Source organism: Geotrypetes seraphini, chromosome 4 (assembly GCF_902459505.1).
Source record: "Geotrypetes seraphini chromosome 4, aGeoSer1.1, whole genome shotgun sequence".
Lineage (NCBI taxonomy): Eukaryota > Metazoa > Chordata > Amphibia > Gymnophiona > Dermophiidae > Geotrypetes > Geotrypetes seraphini.
In genome coordinates this window covers 188159570-188172839 of record NC_047087.1, presented here as the reverse complement: position 1 = coordinate 188172839, position 13270 = coordinate 188159570, and the positions used below count along the sequence as shown (strand labels likewise).

General features: G+C 44.2%; 1 protein-coding gene across 6 annotated transcripts in view; it reads right to left on the bottom strand.

Annotated features, from left to right (window-relative positions):
• Window positions 1–13270, bottom strand: part of ASCC1 (activating signal cointegrator 1 complex subunit 1) — a 155807-nt gene that overhangs the window by 60108 nt on the left and 82429 nt on the right. For all 6 annotated transcript variants that reach the window (XM_033942359.1, XM_033942360.1, XM_033942356.1 and 3 more), the window contains one exon: window positions 8793–8872. In XM_033942359.1, the coding sequence (XP_033798250.1) occupies window positions 8793–8872 (80 nt within the window). The remainder of the gene's footprint in view (window positions 1–8792; window positions 8873–13270) is intronic.

Here is a 13270-nt window from a genome sequence, read left to right as displayed (position 1 = left end):
TGGGGCTCTGGATTCATCTGCTGTGACTAAAGGAAATTAACAGGTAAGAACATAATTTTTCCTTCCTTGTCATCAACAGCAGATGAATCCAGAGACTAGTGGGATGTAGCAAAGCAGTCCTAACGTAGGGAGGGAAACAAACACCACCACCGAGATAAGGACAGAACCGAAAGCCAAACCCCAAGAGGGGAAAACTGCCTGACTAGCATGCTTGAACAGTCCACTAGTCAGAAGCAAAGAAAGACAGAGACCTGTGACAATGTGAGAGAAGAGGTAAGCAAAGAGGATGTCCTCAGACAGATAAACAGACTGAAGAGCGACAAATCACCAGGTCCGGACGGCATCCACCCAAGGATACTAAAAGAACTGAGAAACGAAATAGCGGAAACACTTCGCCAAATATGTAACCTATCCTTAAAAACTGGGGAGATCCCAGAGGACTGGAAAATAGCAAATGTCACGCCCATCTTTAAGAAGGGATCAAGGGGTGACCCAGGAAACTACAGGCCGGTGAGCTTGATCTCGGTTCCGGGAAAGATGTTGGAAGCACTGGTTAAGGACACAATCTGCGAACACATAGAAAACAATGGACAACCGAAGGCGAGCCAGCACGGCTTCTGCAAGGGAAGGTCGTGCCTCACGAACTTGCTGTACTTCTTTGAGGGAATAAACAGCCAGATGGATAAAGGGGAATCCATAGACATCATTTACCTTGACTTCCAAAAAGCCTTCGACAAGGTACCTCACGAACAACTGCTTAAGAAGCTGTGGAGCCACGGGGTGCAGGGGGATGTCCACCGATGGATCAAACACTGGCTGGCAGGCAGGAAACAGAGGGTTGGAGTAAAGGGCCATTACTCAGACTGGCAATGGGTCACGAACGGAGTTCCACAGGGGTCGGTGCTGGGACTGCTCCTGTTCAATATATTTATTAATGACCTGGAGACGGGGACGAAATGTGAGGTTATTAAATTTGCTGATGATACCAAACTCTGCAGCAGAGTTAGAACCACGGAAGACTGTGAAGACCTGCAAAGGGACCTAACGAGACTAGAAGAGTGGGTAAAAAAGTGGCAAATGAGTTTTAGCATAGAGAAATGCAAGGTCATGCATGTAGGGAAAAAGAACCCGATGTTCAGCTACAAAATGGGGGGAACATTGCTAGGGGTGAGCAACCTTGAAAGAGACCTGGGGCTGATGGTGGACACAACTTTGAAAGCATCAGCACAGTGTGCGACAGCCTCAAAGAAAGCGAACAAAATGTTGGGTATCATTAAAAAGGGTATCACGAACAGGACGAAGGAAGTCATCATGCCGCTGTATCGTGCAATGGTGCGCCCACATCTGGAGTACTGTGTCCAGTACTGGTCACCGTACCTCAAGAAGGACATGGCAGTACTTGAGAGAGTCCAGAGAAGAGCATCTAAACTGATAAAAGGTATGGAAAACTTTTCATACGCTGATAGGTTGAAAATGCTGGGACTGTTCTCCCTAGAGAAGAGGAGACTTAGAGGACACATGATAGAAACTTTCAAAATCCTGAAGGGCATAGAGAAGGTAGACAGGGACAGATTCTTCAGACTGTGGGGAACCACAAGTACAAGGGGTCACTCGGAGAAATTGAGAGGGGACAGGTTTAGAACAAATGCTAGGAAGTTCTTTTTTACCCAGAGGGTGGTTGACACATGGAACGCGCTTCCGGAGGATGTGATAGGCCAGAGCACATTACAGGGGTTCAAGGAAGGTTTAGATAGGTTCCTAAAGGATAAGGGGATTGAGGGGTACAGACAGAAGTAGAGGTAGGTTATAGAAATGGTCAGGAAACACTTCACAGGTCATAGACCTGATGGGCCGCTGCGGGTGCGGACCGCTGGGTGTGATGAACCTCTGGTCTGACCCAGTGGAGGTAACTTCTTATGTTCTTAAGAGAAACAAGCTCAGAGTCCTCTATATGGTAACCATGACAGTTAGAGAACTGTCAAAAGCCAGGAGAGAAAATTTATTATATTGTATATTATTATTTTTTTTGTTTTCCAATGCAATGAATGAGCAGGGAGACAGAACACCCCAAAGCCTAGCGGGACCTGACAAAAGAAGTTGAAATACATGGGGTAACATGGAAGAGAGGCACACATTTGCATTACGGTACACTGCAACAGAGTCTCCTTTCTTATGATGACATGGTCTTGCCATCGAGTCACACTGCTTGTGCTAGGCGGCCAGGTTATCTGGCCATGCAGTCAGGCGTCTTCGGCCTACCATCATGACTACAGCGTAGGCTGAGACATTTCAGTGCCATGCTGATAGGGCAGCCTGAATAGGTTCTAGAATCCATTAGTATATATAGGAGTAGTATCATATAGCCAGAGAAAGGGCGGCATGCTGAAAATAGAGAACATGAACCCAGCACCCATGGACAGACCATGCTCCACCCCAAAACACTAAGGAAATTAGCCCTGTAAACCAGAAAGAAGAATAAGCCCATACAGAAATGAGACACCATCAACCATGTGTAGAAAACTAAAGGCGAGAGCATACAGCAAGGTGCCGAGAGCTAGAGATAGGAAATGCTTGCTCACCTAGCTTAAAAAAGTAACCACTTGGGCGCAACTGCAGAAGCCAGGTACTCTGCTTGCCCAGAGAAATGGTGGGCAAAGGCATCCACCAAAGCCCCTAAGGACAAGGAGTCTTAAAGAAAAGATGAAATAATAAAAGGACATCCCAAACTGTGCCACAATCAACCAAACCCAAAGTGAAGATCTAACCCATAGAATAGACACAAGCACACTTGCCAGCATCAAGCGACAAATGGTGCGCCAGCCTGAGGAAGCTATATACCCCGTACTTGCACAGGGCAGCCCCCACTGTCAGCATTCCAAGCAACAACCACCAGGACAGGAAAAACAGCCACATCCCCTGAAGCAGCCAGAGATTTCTATGGAGAAAGCCCGGATATAGAGCAACCACTGTTGGAAACCGGCCCCTCGACCGTGGAAACATAATAAGCAAACCGAACCCCGCCACGCATCTCCTCGAAAGACACAAAATTGCGGCCCCTGGTACCGTAGCTAAAAACAAATGGCGCTCTGGGTAAAGGTCCCCCACTCCAGGACAACCAGCCCCCGCTGTCAGCATTCCAAGCTACAAACACCACAGCTGAAAGGAAGCGGCCCAACCAAGGCCAGACCAGGCAAGAGGCTGCACATTAGACCAGCCTAATAGCAGGTCCATGCCCTACAATGATACATACAGTACCATAAAAAAAACCGCTGCAGGTGCACACAGCCCAACAACTGAAAGGAAGAGGACAGCAGCAAGAAAAGGGCAGAAAATGCCTGAGGCCAGGCAAACATCAAATTCAACTCCAGCCACCTGTGAAAACACACCGAGACTCAGAAACTGTACCTGACCTCCACAGGATAAAGGAAAGGACCGCCCTGATTAGCAAAACAGGGAAAAATCATAAAATCCAAAAAACAAACCGCCATCCTGGTAGAAATCACAGGGAGGGAAGAAACCGATCACACAACTCCCCACCGAGGAAGAAAACCACCTATACGACAAGAAAACAATGCAGCCTGGTCAGGGCACAGAACCACTCTGTCGCTGCAACGCGCTAAGAATCGACTCCTGTCAGAGAAGACTCTGTTCCCTAGAGCTCCTGAGTTAGCGTCCTGACTACCGGACATGGAGAACGCCAAGAAAAGTGAACTGCCACAGTCTACCGGCAGGAACACTACATCGGAAATCAGTATGAACAACTCAGTGAACAACTGACAATAAGTGGACCATGCGGCCGTTGCAGACAACTAAAATGGTCGCTAACGCCACAGGAAAAAAGCAGCCTCAGCGCGCCCACACTGGAAACGCCCACATATTGTTCCCGCCGTCGCCCTCTATAGAGGAGCGAAGGCAGCCTAGTTTCCCGCCCGACTTAAAACGGGGCTAGGCCAAAATGCTCAACCGAGCCCTTGTCAGCTCCTTCAGGTGCCCAAACCTTAACCGCACCGAAAACCAGACACTGCGCACGGGAGAACAGAAAACACTCACCCGCAATCAACAATGAAGGGCTACCAAAGGAGCAGAAACACATGCTGGCAGCATGAAGGGAGCTCAAGCTCTTGAGAAGGGAAACCGCTGTTGAAAACCGGTACTCCTCAATCCACTGTGCCTTTTTTTTTTTTTTTAACTGGGAAAGGTGAAGCAAATAAGGCACAACAGTAGATAGGGAAAGAAACCTGCGGCGAACAGGCATATCCCAGAAGAGGGTGAGGCAGGGATCTGGGGGGGGGGCCCAGGTGTAACCCCTAAAGCTGGCACCACTCAGCCAGACACCCCTCATTTCAAAATATTCCGGCCTGGACCGAAATCCACAAACAGAAGCCAGGAGCTGTGAAGAAACACATCCATCAGCCTGCTGTAGATAGAGAATACCGGTTGGTCAGGAGGCTGTGCATCCAATAAGGCTGAGGAGAACTCAGTTCTCTCTATCTCCACCTGTTGGTTGATGGATCTAATCCCACTAGTCTCTGGATTCATCTGCTGTTGATGACAAGGAATGTTTTTTTTTTCTTGTATAAGTGCACAAAAGGAATCCAAAATGACAAGATAGCCACTGTAGAGACAAAATAAAGACCCCTACCCACTCCCCCAGTGTTCACTGACCCCTCACACCCCCACAAAGATCAGAATAAAAACATACATACCTGTCTCCAGAACATCAGCACCTAGAATAGGAAAGCTTAGTAGAGCTGCACAAAGGTCTCTTAAATAGCTGGAGGGGTGGGGGGCTAGTGAACCATGGAAAGGAGGACCCAGGCCCATAAGCCATTCTAAGCACTACATTTATGGTGGAACATGTGCACTCACCAAACCCTACTGCAGCCATAAGGGCGATTGAGGTTGTAGACAGGTAGGAATAGTGGATTTTGGGTGCCTCACCATAACCTATAAGGGAGTTCTGATGACATGTTTATCTGATCTGGCACCCTTTTTGTGAAGTTCACATAAGTGCCCTGTAAGGTGCCCCACTTCTCTGTTATCATGTCTGGATGGCCAGTCCATCACACTGCTGACCCCTCCCACGTCCAAAAGGTCTTGTTCTGGGCATTGGGACATGGACAAATTTTTGGTCGAGAATGTGGTATTAAAGACAGATGTAGTGACGGTCTGGACAATCAAACGCCTGGTAGTCCAGATAGAAGATTTAAAAAAAAAAAAAAAATGTTGACATACTTTGAGAGAATGGTTACACGATTAAGAAGTATGATGTTAAGGACATTTTCCCACTGCTGACTTTAGGTGACTAGCGCCCTACGTCCAAATCAGAACTAGACATACGTTTTGATTATGCCCCTGAGTCTAGTTGTATTTTGCAACCTAGATGTCAAATTCTGTGATATTCTTAAATATAAAACATAATAATAATCTGTGGATGTATGTCATCCAGTAAAAAATAAGAATGGATTTGATGAACTAGGCGCAACTTAGCATAAGATCTAGATATAATGTGGCAAAGGGATTACAATTCCATCGTTTTAAATTCAGCTCTTTGAGAAGGATTATTTTTTTCTCCCACCTACCCACAAAATAGTATTTTTTTCAGCATCTAAGTTAAGCTTATTGAAACTCATCTCCTAAGAGATATTTTTTTAAAAAAGGAAGAAGATGATTAGGTTCTTACCTTGCTAATATTTTTTCTAGTAGATAAGTGTGTCATTCTGGATATTAGGATATTCTCCCCATGCTTGCAAGCCATGCTGAAGGAATCCATACCAGGTTTTCAATTCCTCCTCTTTCTACCATAGAGCACCGTCGCCCCCTTCAGTTTTCCTTCTGAATGCAAGCCGGAAAGTGTCTTTCTGATCTTCTCTGTATATTTCTGTATTATTTTTGGTATTTTTCGTGGCTTTGGTGATTATCAGTGCAAAAGATCTCCACAGTGTAATCAAAACTCTGCCAGTGTGGAAAAGAAGCAGACTTGGGTTTTTAGCCAGCAGGTTAATCCCTTGGGGCCCTGTTTGGCCAGTCTGCAGAAAACTTGATGGAGTTTGGGTCAGCATCTCTAGTAGCTTAGCTCACCTACTAAATTGCATGGGTTTGAGTACAGTCTGTTAGGCATCTACAGGGGACCAAGCGGGGCACATCAGGGTGCTGTTTGCGATTTCGCCTCCCCCACTTTCGTGTACGCAATTTCATGGGGGATTGAGGATCAATCTGACTTTGGCAGCCCGAATATCTTAGCGTTTGAGGATTGGCTAATTGAGGCAGGAATTTCTTCTCCCAGATTCAGCTACTTCTTAAAGCTGAGGCAGGCTGCAGCACTTCAGAGCACATGTAAGGCTATTGCAGCCTATGGGCAAAATCAGGGAGGGTCTGAAAACTTGATTTTTATGGGTTTCTGCCACACCCTAAAGGGTCTCCCACCTCTAAAATCATGTTTCTTGAGGGTTTTGGGTTTTTTTAAAAAAAACTTTTAGTGAAGCCGTTTTTGAGCCTTCTTATGACGCTCAAATTCTTCCGCCGCAAGGATGGAGTTGAGCACCTTTACCCCTAATTCATGCCAGACTTGCACTGGATGAATACCAGAGGAGTGCCCTTGTGTCACGTATTGTGCAGTACGTGAAGGGGAAGAGGGAGTGTCTGATTTTTGGTCACTAGGACTGAGGAACCTTTGGGGGTCTCCTTCCCAGAGCCCTGAAACAGCGAGTACCTAAGCACAAGAGCTTGGAAGCCGCAGAGTCCAAGAGACGAAAGGTGGAGTTAACTAAAGGGAACTTATTGCTGTCTAGTACAGCCTTTTCTCCTAAATTTGTTAATTTGATGTGAAGAGCTTATTTGGAGAGCTAGGATCCTCATACAAGGTCTGGCAGCAAGCTAGGGGGCTCATAGGGGGTGGCTTGGGTTCCCAGGATGCATCAGGGTCATTGGCAGACACTGACCTGACCAGGATCCTGTGGGTCTTTCTGACAGGGACTTGGAAGGCAAGGGATCAGTATGTATGCCCTTGCTGGCACAGAGCAAGTCTTCTCTGCTGGGAAATAAAGGGTCACGTAAGGATCAAGTGTACAGGAAGCTGTGGTGGCCCTTGACCAAGAGGAAGATCCCAAAGTAAGCCTTTGGCACTATTAGAGCTCATCACTGACTCCTGCTGGAGTTATATCTAGACTCCCAGCAGGCACCACCCAATCAGTGTTCTACCCTGAGCGGAGTGAGACCGCAGCCCACATCTTTTCCCTGGCATATGAGTGTTTTAGTCACGGAGCACTGGGATGCTCCTGAGGGCTCTTTAAAGGTAGCCAAAACAATGTCTAGGCTATATCTTATGGCACAGGAATGTTATCAGATGTTCTCTTAGACTAAGGTGGACTCCTTGGTTGCTCAGGTCACCAAGCGCATATCCCTGCCAAATGAGGGAAGAGTAGTATTAAAGGATACGCAGAGTTGATGTGATCCTAAAGAGGTAGTTTAAAGCTTTGGCCTTAGGGATCAAAGCAGCCGCAGCAGCTTCTTTTGTGGCACGCGCTTGTTATACCAAGATATGTGGGCTTACCCTGGCAGAGTATGAGCCTTTGTACCAGCTCATGCTAACAAAGGTGGATTATGTGGTCAATGTTCTTTACCAAATAAGCAAAGTCTTGGGTTTATTTGATTTTAGTCTGCACTAGAATAATCATTGGCAAGAGTACAAAGATCATTAAATGAAAAAATTACTGAAAAGATGATTTAGACATCATCAGGATATATCGAAAAATATAAATGTAAAGACTGAAACAAATTACCCAAGGGACTAAAAAAAAATAATACCTTGAATAGTATAAGAGACAGAGGGGGACCTTGTAAGTCAGGAAGAAGGCATCACCTCTTGAAGCTTTACTTTGTTCATGGATAGATTTTTTAACTATACTAGTTTAGTATCTAGCAACTGGTATGTCAGCAGTTCATGGAGCTTGCAAGTAAATAAGGTGACTGGACAGCCAAACAAGTACCTTTCATTCTTGTTTCTTTTACAACTTAGAAGTAAATCATCAGATTTACTGCGTTATGTGCTGAAACTACTCTAGGCTCTTTGGTCCTGGTGGCAAGTATGAGAAAAACATCCTAGTCAAAAAAGAATTTAATGCTGTCATTCACCACTATGGCAATTAAGAAAAGCAATATGGCTGACCCCTTGGATTGATTGTGTACTGTGGCACACACGATCCATGTTCAAGCCTCAAGCATCAGGAATGTTGCAGATATAAAGTGAATGGGTTCTAGGGAGCCTTGTTTAGATAGTTCATCATGGGAGAGGGGGGAGAGAGGAAAAACACCAGAAAAGGGATGTATTTTTTCTGTTGACATCTCCTAATTGGTGTGCCTCCATACAGCTATCTCAGTAAAGAGAAAGGGGATGGGATTAGATACGCCTTTATGTAGTTACAATCAAAGCAATCTACATATCATATCCTAGTACTTATTTTGTAACTGGGGAAATGGAAGGTTAAATGTCTTACCCAGAATCACAAGGAGCTGCAGTGAGAATTGAACCCAGCTTCTCAAGTTCTCAGGATGCTGCACTACTAGACCTATTTATATGTCAAACTTCACATACTACCTTAAACATAAAATCATTTCTCACCACATAGTGACCAACATTGCACTCTAGGCAAACTATCAATACACTTCCATATTGATCCATCAGTTGACTAGTACCAACTACCAATGTATTGCCACTGTGGCTGTCATCAGTGCACTGCTAAATTGTCCTTCAATTTGTTACTAGACTGGCATGAGCACACTTCTATACTGACCTTCAGTATGTTCCGGGCATCAAAGGACTCTCTTTCCCGGGGTGCTGGCTTTCCTGAGGTTGCGCTGCTCCTCTCTTCAGCTGTACAAAATGGAAATGGGAGGGGGGGAAGAACAAAATGATACATCCAGATCACCCATCCTCATACAGCATCATTGAGGGGGAAACATTTTTGTTACGTAAACTTAAATGTGCAGAGAGAAACTTTCTATTTACCAAAGCCAAAGCCAAATAATGCCATAAAACCCCAGTCTTGCATCCCCTAATATGGTCCACATTTATAATACAAATTATTTTTAAAAAGTCAAAATTGGAGCTTTTAATTCTTAAAATCTACTGAGATTGATGTTTAGCAATATCTTGTTAAAAAGAACCAGATAAATCATGCGCCAAGGTATGTATTGGGTCCTCCCAGAGCTTTTGGAACAATTACCAGAGTGGTTAAAGATGGAGAGATCACTTATCTTTCCACTTAGGCTTGATCTTTTGCTTGGTATAAAAATGCCTAGAATACGTAAGGACAATAGAGTATTAATGGATACTTGGAAAACATTAAGGTTTATAGACAAATTAACTACTGATTCTATTTTAAAATCGAAACAACAAACTATTTGGGTAAACTCCAAGATACAAATAGGCGGGTTTAAGGTTGTCTGGAAAGATTGGATTAAAGCAGGTATAAGATCATTAACGGAAATAATTGATAATGGTAAGATGCTTGAATTTTCACAATTGCAACATAAATATGGTCTGAATAAAAAACAAAGTTTTAAGTGGTTGCAATTGAAGCATGCTATTCAGGTGGGGTTCCCTGAATGGAAATCTTTAAATGATCATTACAGCTTAGAATTCTTATGTTTCCAGGCAAATTTTCTGGGTCATCAGGCCGCAAAGTGGTATAAAATTATATCTAATTATTTGAATAAGAAGCCTAAAAATGGATTAAGAGATATTTGGAGCATTGAGATTAAGCATCAAATTAATGCATCTCAATGGCCACGTATTTGGTCTTGGAGAATTAAAGGTACGATGTCAGCATCTATTAGGCAAACATGGTTCTTTTTGTTGCATAGAGCATTCTGGACCCCTACTAGATTACAAAAATTAGATTGCTCTAAGTCTAATAGATGCTGGCATTGTAAAATTGAAATTGGAACTTTAGACCATCTTTTATTTTATTGTCCATGTATTCAGGCATTTTGGATATCAATATGGGATCAAGTCAATATATTGATGGAAAATCATGTAGCATTATCCTACGACACAGTGATTTTTGGAATGTGTATGAGGGCCAAAAGTCAAATATCTGCAGCAAACAACAAATTATTGATGATTCTTACTGGAGTGGGAATTCAACAAATAACGACTAATTGGAAAGACTGTTCTAGATTGAATTGTAGTTTTTGGTGGAACTCAGTTTGTCATATGTACAAGATGGAAAGATTTCTTGCAGTACAAAGGGGGTATTTTAAAAGGTTTCAAGAGGTGTGGAGGCCATTAATTGATTATTATAATGATTAAGATTTATTCCTTTTCCTTAGAGGATAATTTATAAAAATAGGGTGGGGTGGGGGGGATAAGATAATTTAGTTAGCTAACGGTATATTTCAACTGATTAATGGATATAAGAAACATGGTATATAGGTATGAATAGAAAAAGAAAGAGGGTAAATTTATTGGAAATATGTTGTTATGAAATATAAGGGGATATATGTACTATGATGAGATATATATTGTTGTGCATCACTTTGTATAATAAAATGAAAAAAGAGTTTGAGGAAGAAAGGGTGGGGGGAGGGACAGATTTAATGTAAGATTAATTGTATTATGAAAGAGAGATGTATAAGTATGTATAAGTTTGGACGAAATATTTTGTTGATATGGGAAGGGATGGGAGGTGGATGGGGGGTATTAAAACATGTATAATAATATTGTTTAAGAATGTCAAGTGAGTTATGTGAATTAATTGTAATAATATTGTACACTTGTTGAAAGAAATAAAAAGGAATAAAGAATAAAAAAAAAAAACCAGATAAGTCATCTGGTTTCAAAGAAATATCCAGTTAAGTCAGTGCTGCTAAATACTGCAGCTTAAAGTTAACAATACTACAGTGGTACTTCGGTTTACGAGTGCACCGGTTTGCGAGTGTTTTGCAAGACAAGCAAAACATTTGCAAAATCGGTGCCTCGGAAACCGAGCATCCCCCCCCCCGCAATCCGGCACCCCCCCTGCCTCGAACCAGCACCCCCCTGCCACGATCTGACCCCCCGCCATGATTGGGCACCTCCCCCGCCACGATCCGACCCCCCCCCCGACACAATTGGGCACCCCCCCGCCGCTTCTTACCCTCATCTGGGCACTCTTGAAGATCGGCCTCCTCGTCTGCTGGGCCTTGAGCATCTGAGCATGCTCAAGGCCTGCGAGTTCACGTTCAACGTGAACTCGCAGGCCTTGAGCATGCTCAGATGCTCAAGGCCCAGCAGACAAGGAGGCCGATCTTCAAGAGTGCCCAGATGAGGGTAAGAAGCGGCGGGGGGTGTCCAATTGTGTCGGGGGGATGTCGGATCGTGTCGGGGGGGTGCCCAATCGTGTCGGGGGGTCGGATCATGGCGGGGGGGGGTGCCCAATCGTGGCGGGGGGGGGGGGTCGGATCGTGGCGGGGGGGGTGCCGGTTCGAGACAGGGGGGGTGCCAGATCGCAGGGGGGGGAGTGCCTGATCGCAAGGTGGGGGCTTTCGAGGGGAGCAATGCCGGTTCTCGGGGGGGGGGGGGAACACATCAAAGCGAGTTTCCATTATTTCCTATGGGGAAACTCGCTTTGATAAACGAGTATTTTGGATTACGAGCATGCTCCTGGAACGGATTATGCTCGTAATCCAAGGTACCACTGTATATCTATATTCTGTTAAGAGACTTAGACCTGTTATTTGCACGGGCTGATTTTAACTAGATAGTGAATACTATCCAGTTAAAGGTAAACTGCACCCCAGCATACATCTTCCCAGATAACTTTTGGCTGGAAAGCAAATTGTCTGGCCTAAAGTTAGCTGCTCACTGGTCCCACATTTTACAAAGTATCATTCATCCAATTAATTCATAAAGTTAATTGTATAAATAGCTTTGAATTTGGACTATATTAGCATTTACAATGTTCCTTTTACTGGGCTGCTCTAGCTCCATGGCAGTGATCCATACTTCCATGTGGAAGATCCAGATTCAACTCCTTGATCCAGTTTCTGCTCCCTATATTGGCTAGCGCAGGGGCTGCTGCAGAAACAGTATCCATAGCTTCAGGGGAAAGACAGTCTCGGCCATCATTTAATTTATTTATTGGGATTTATTAATTGTCTTTATGAAGAGATTCACCCAAAGCAAGTATAATTGAACATAAAACTTACAATTTTGTTAACAGCATAACAGTAGTAAAAAGACCAAATGTAAACAAATTCAATGAGTAAGGTAAACCCTAAATCGGTTAATTGAAACTTAATAATAGGACTACTACAAAACAGTTTCAAAACTATACTTATAACAGCACTGAAATTCAAATAAGAGAGATATACCATATATACTCAAATATAAAGTGAGATTTTTGGACCTAAAAATGGAGGTCTTGGTTTATAATTTGAGTTCCCCCAATGACTGGCATGCTGCTGTCCCCTCCCTTCTGATCAGTGTGCTGCTGCACTCCCCCCCCCCCCAAATGGCATCACACTTATTCATACGCCGCTGTCCCTTGGCGAGAGGGAGAATTAGAAGGCCTTGAGCATGCGCAGATGCATGCTCAAGGCCCGGCAGAGGCAGGAAGATCTAGTGGCACCAACACGTCCTGTGGGCTGCGTGCCGGTGCCAGACGAGGGGGGGGGTGAAGTTCAAGTTGTTCGGGCGGGGGGGTGCTGGTTCGCGGAGGGGGGGGAACGTATCAAAGCGAGTTTCCATTATTTCCTATGGAGAAACTCGCTTTGATATACGAGTATTTTGGTTTACGAGCATGCTTCTGGAATGAATTATGCTCGTAAACCAAGGTTCCACTGTATTCAAATCCAAGCTAAAAGCTCACTTTTTTTGAAACCAACAGTGAGCGAGTTAAGAGTTGAAAACAGTTACCTCTACCCACTGTATCATTCCTTCTGCTAGAAACACCCCAAACACAAGATGTCCTATTTGTCTGTCCAAATTAGATTGTAAGTTCTTCTGAGCAGGGATCGTGTACTGAATGTTAAATGTACAGCACTGTGTATGCCTTTCAGCACTATAGAAATGATAAATAGTAGTGGTAGTTGTTGTAGTGTTATGAAACACAGAGCTGACATCTCACTGCTGCTCCATAAGATCTTGTGCAAGTCGCTTAAATGTTCATTGCCTCAGATGCAAACTTACCCCACCCCCCCTCCTTTTTACAAAGCGCAAAAGAGGTTTTTAGCTCTGGCTGGAGCGCTGAATGCTCTGCGCTGCTCTGACGGTCCTACAGTTCCTATG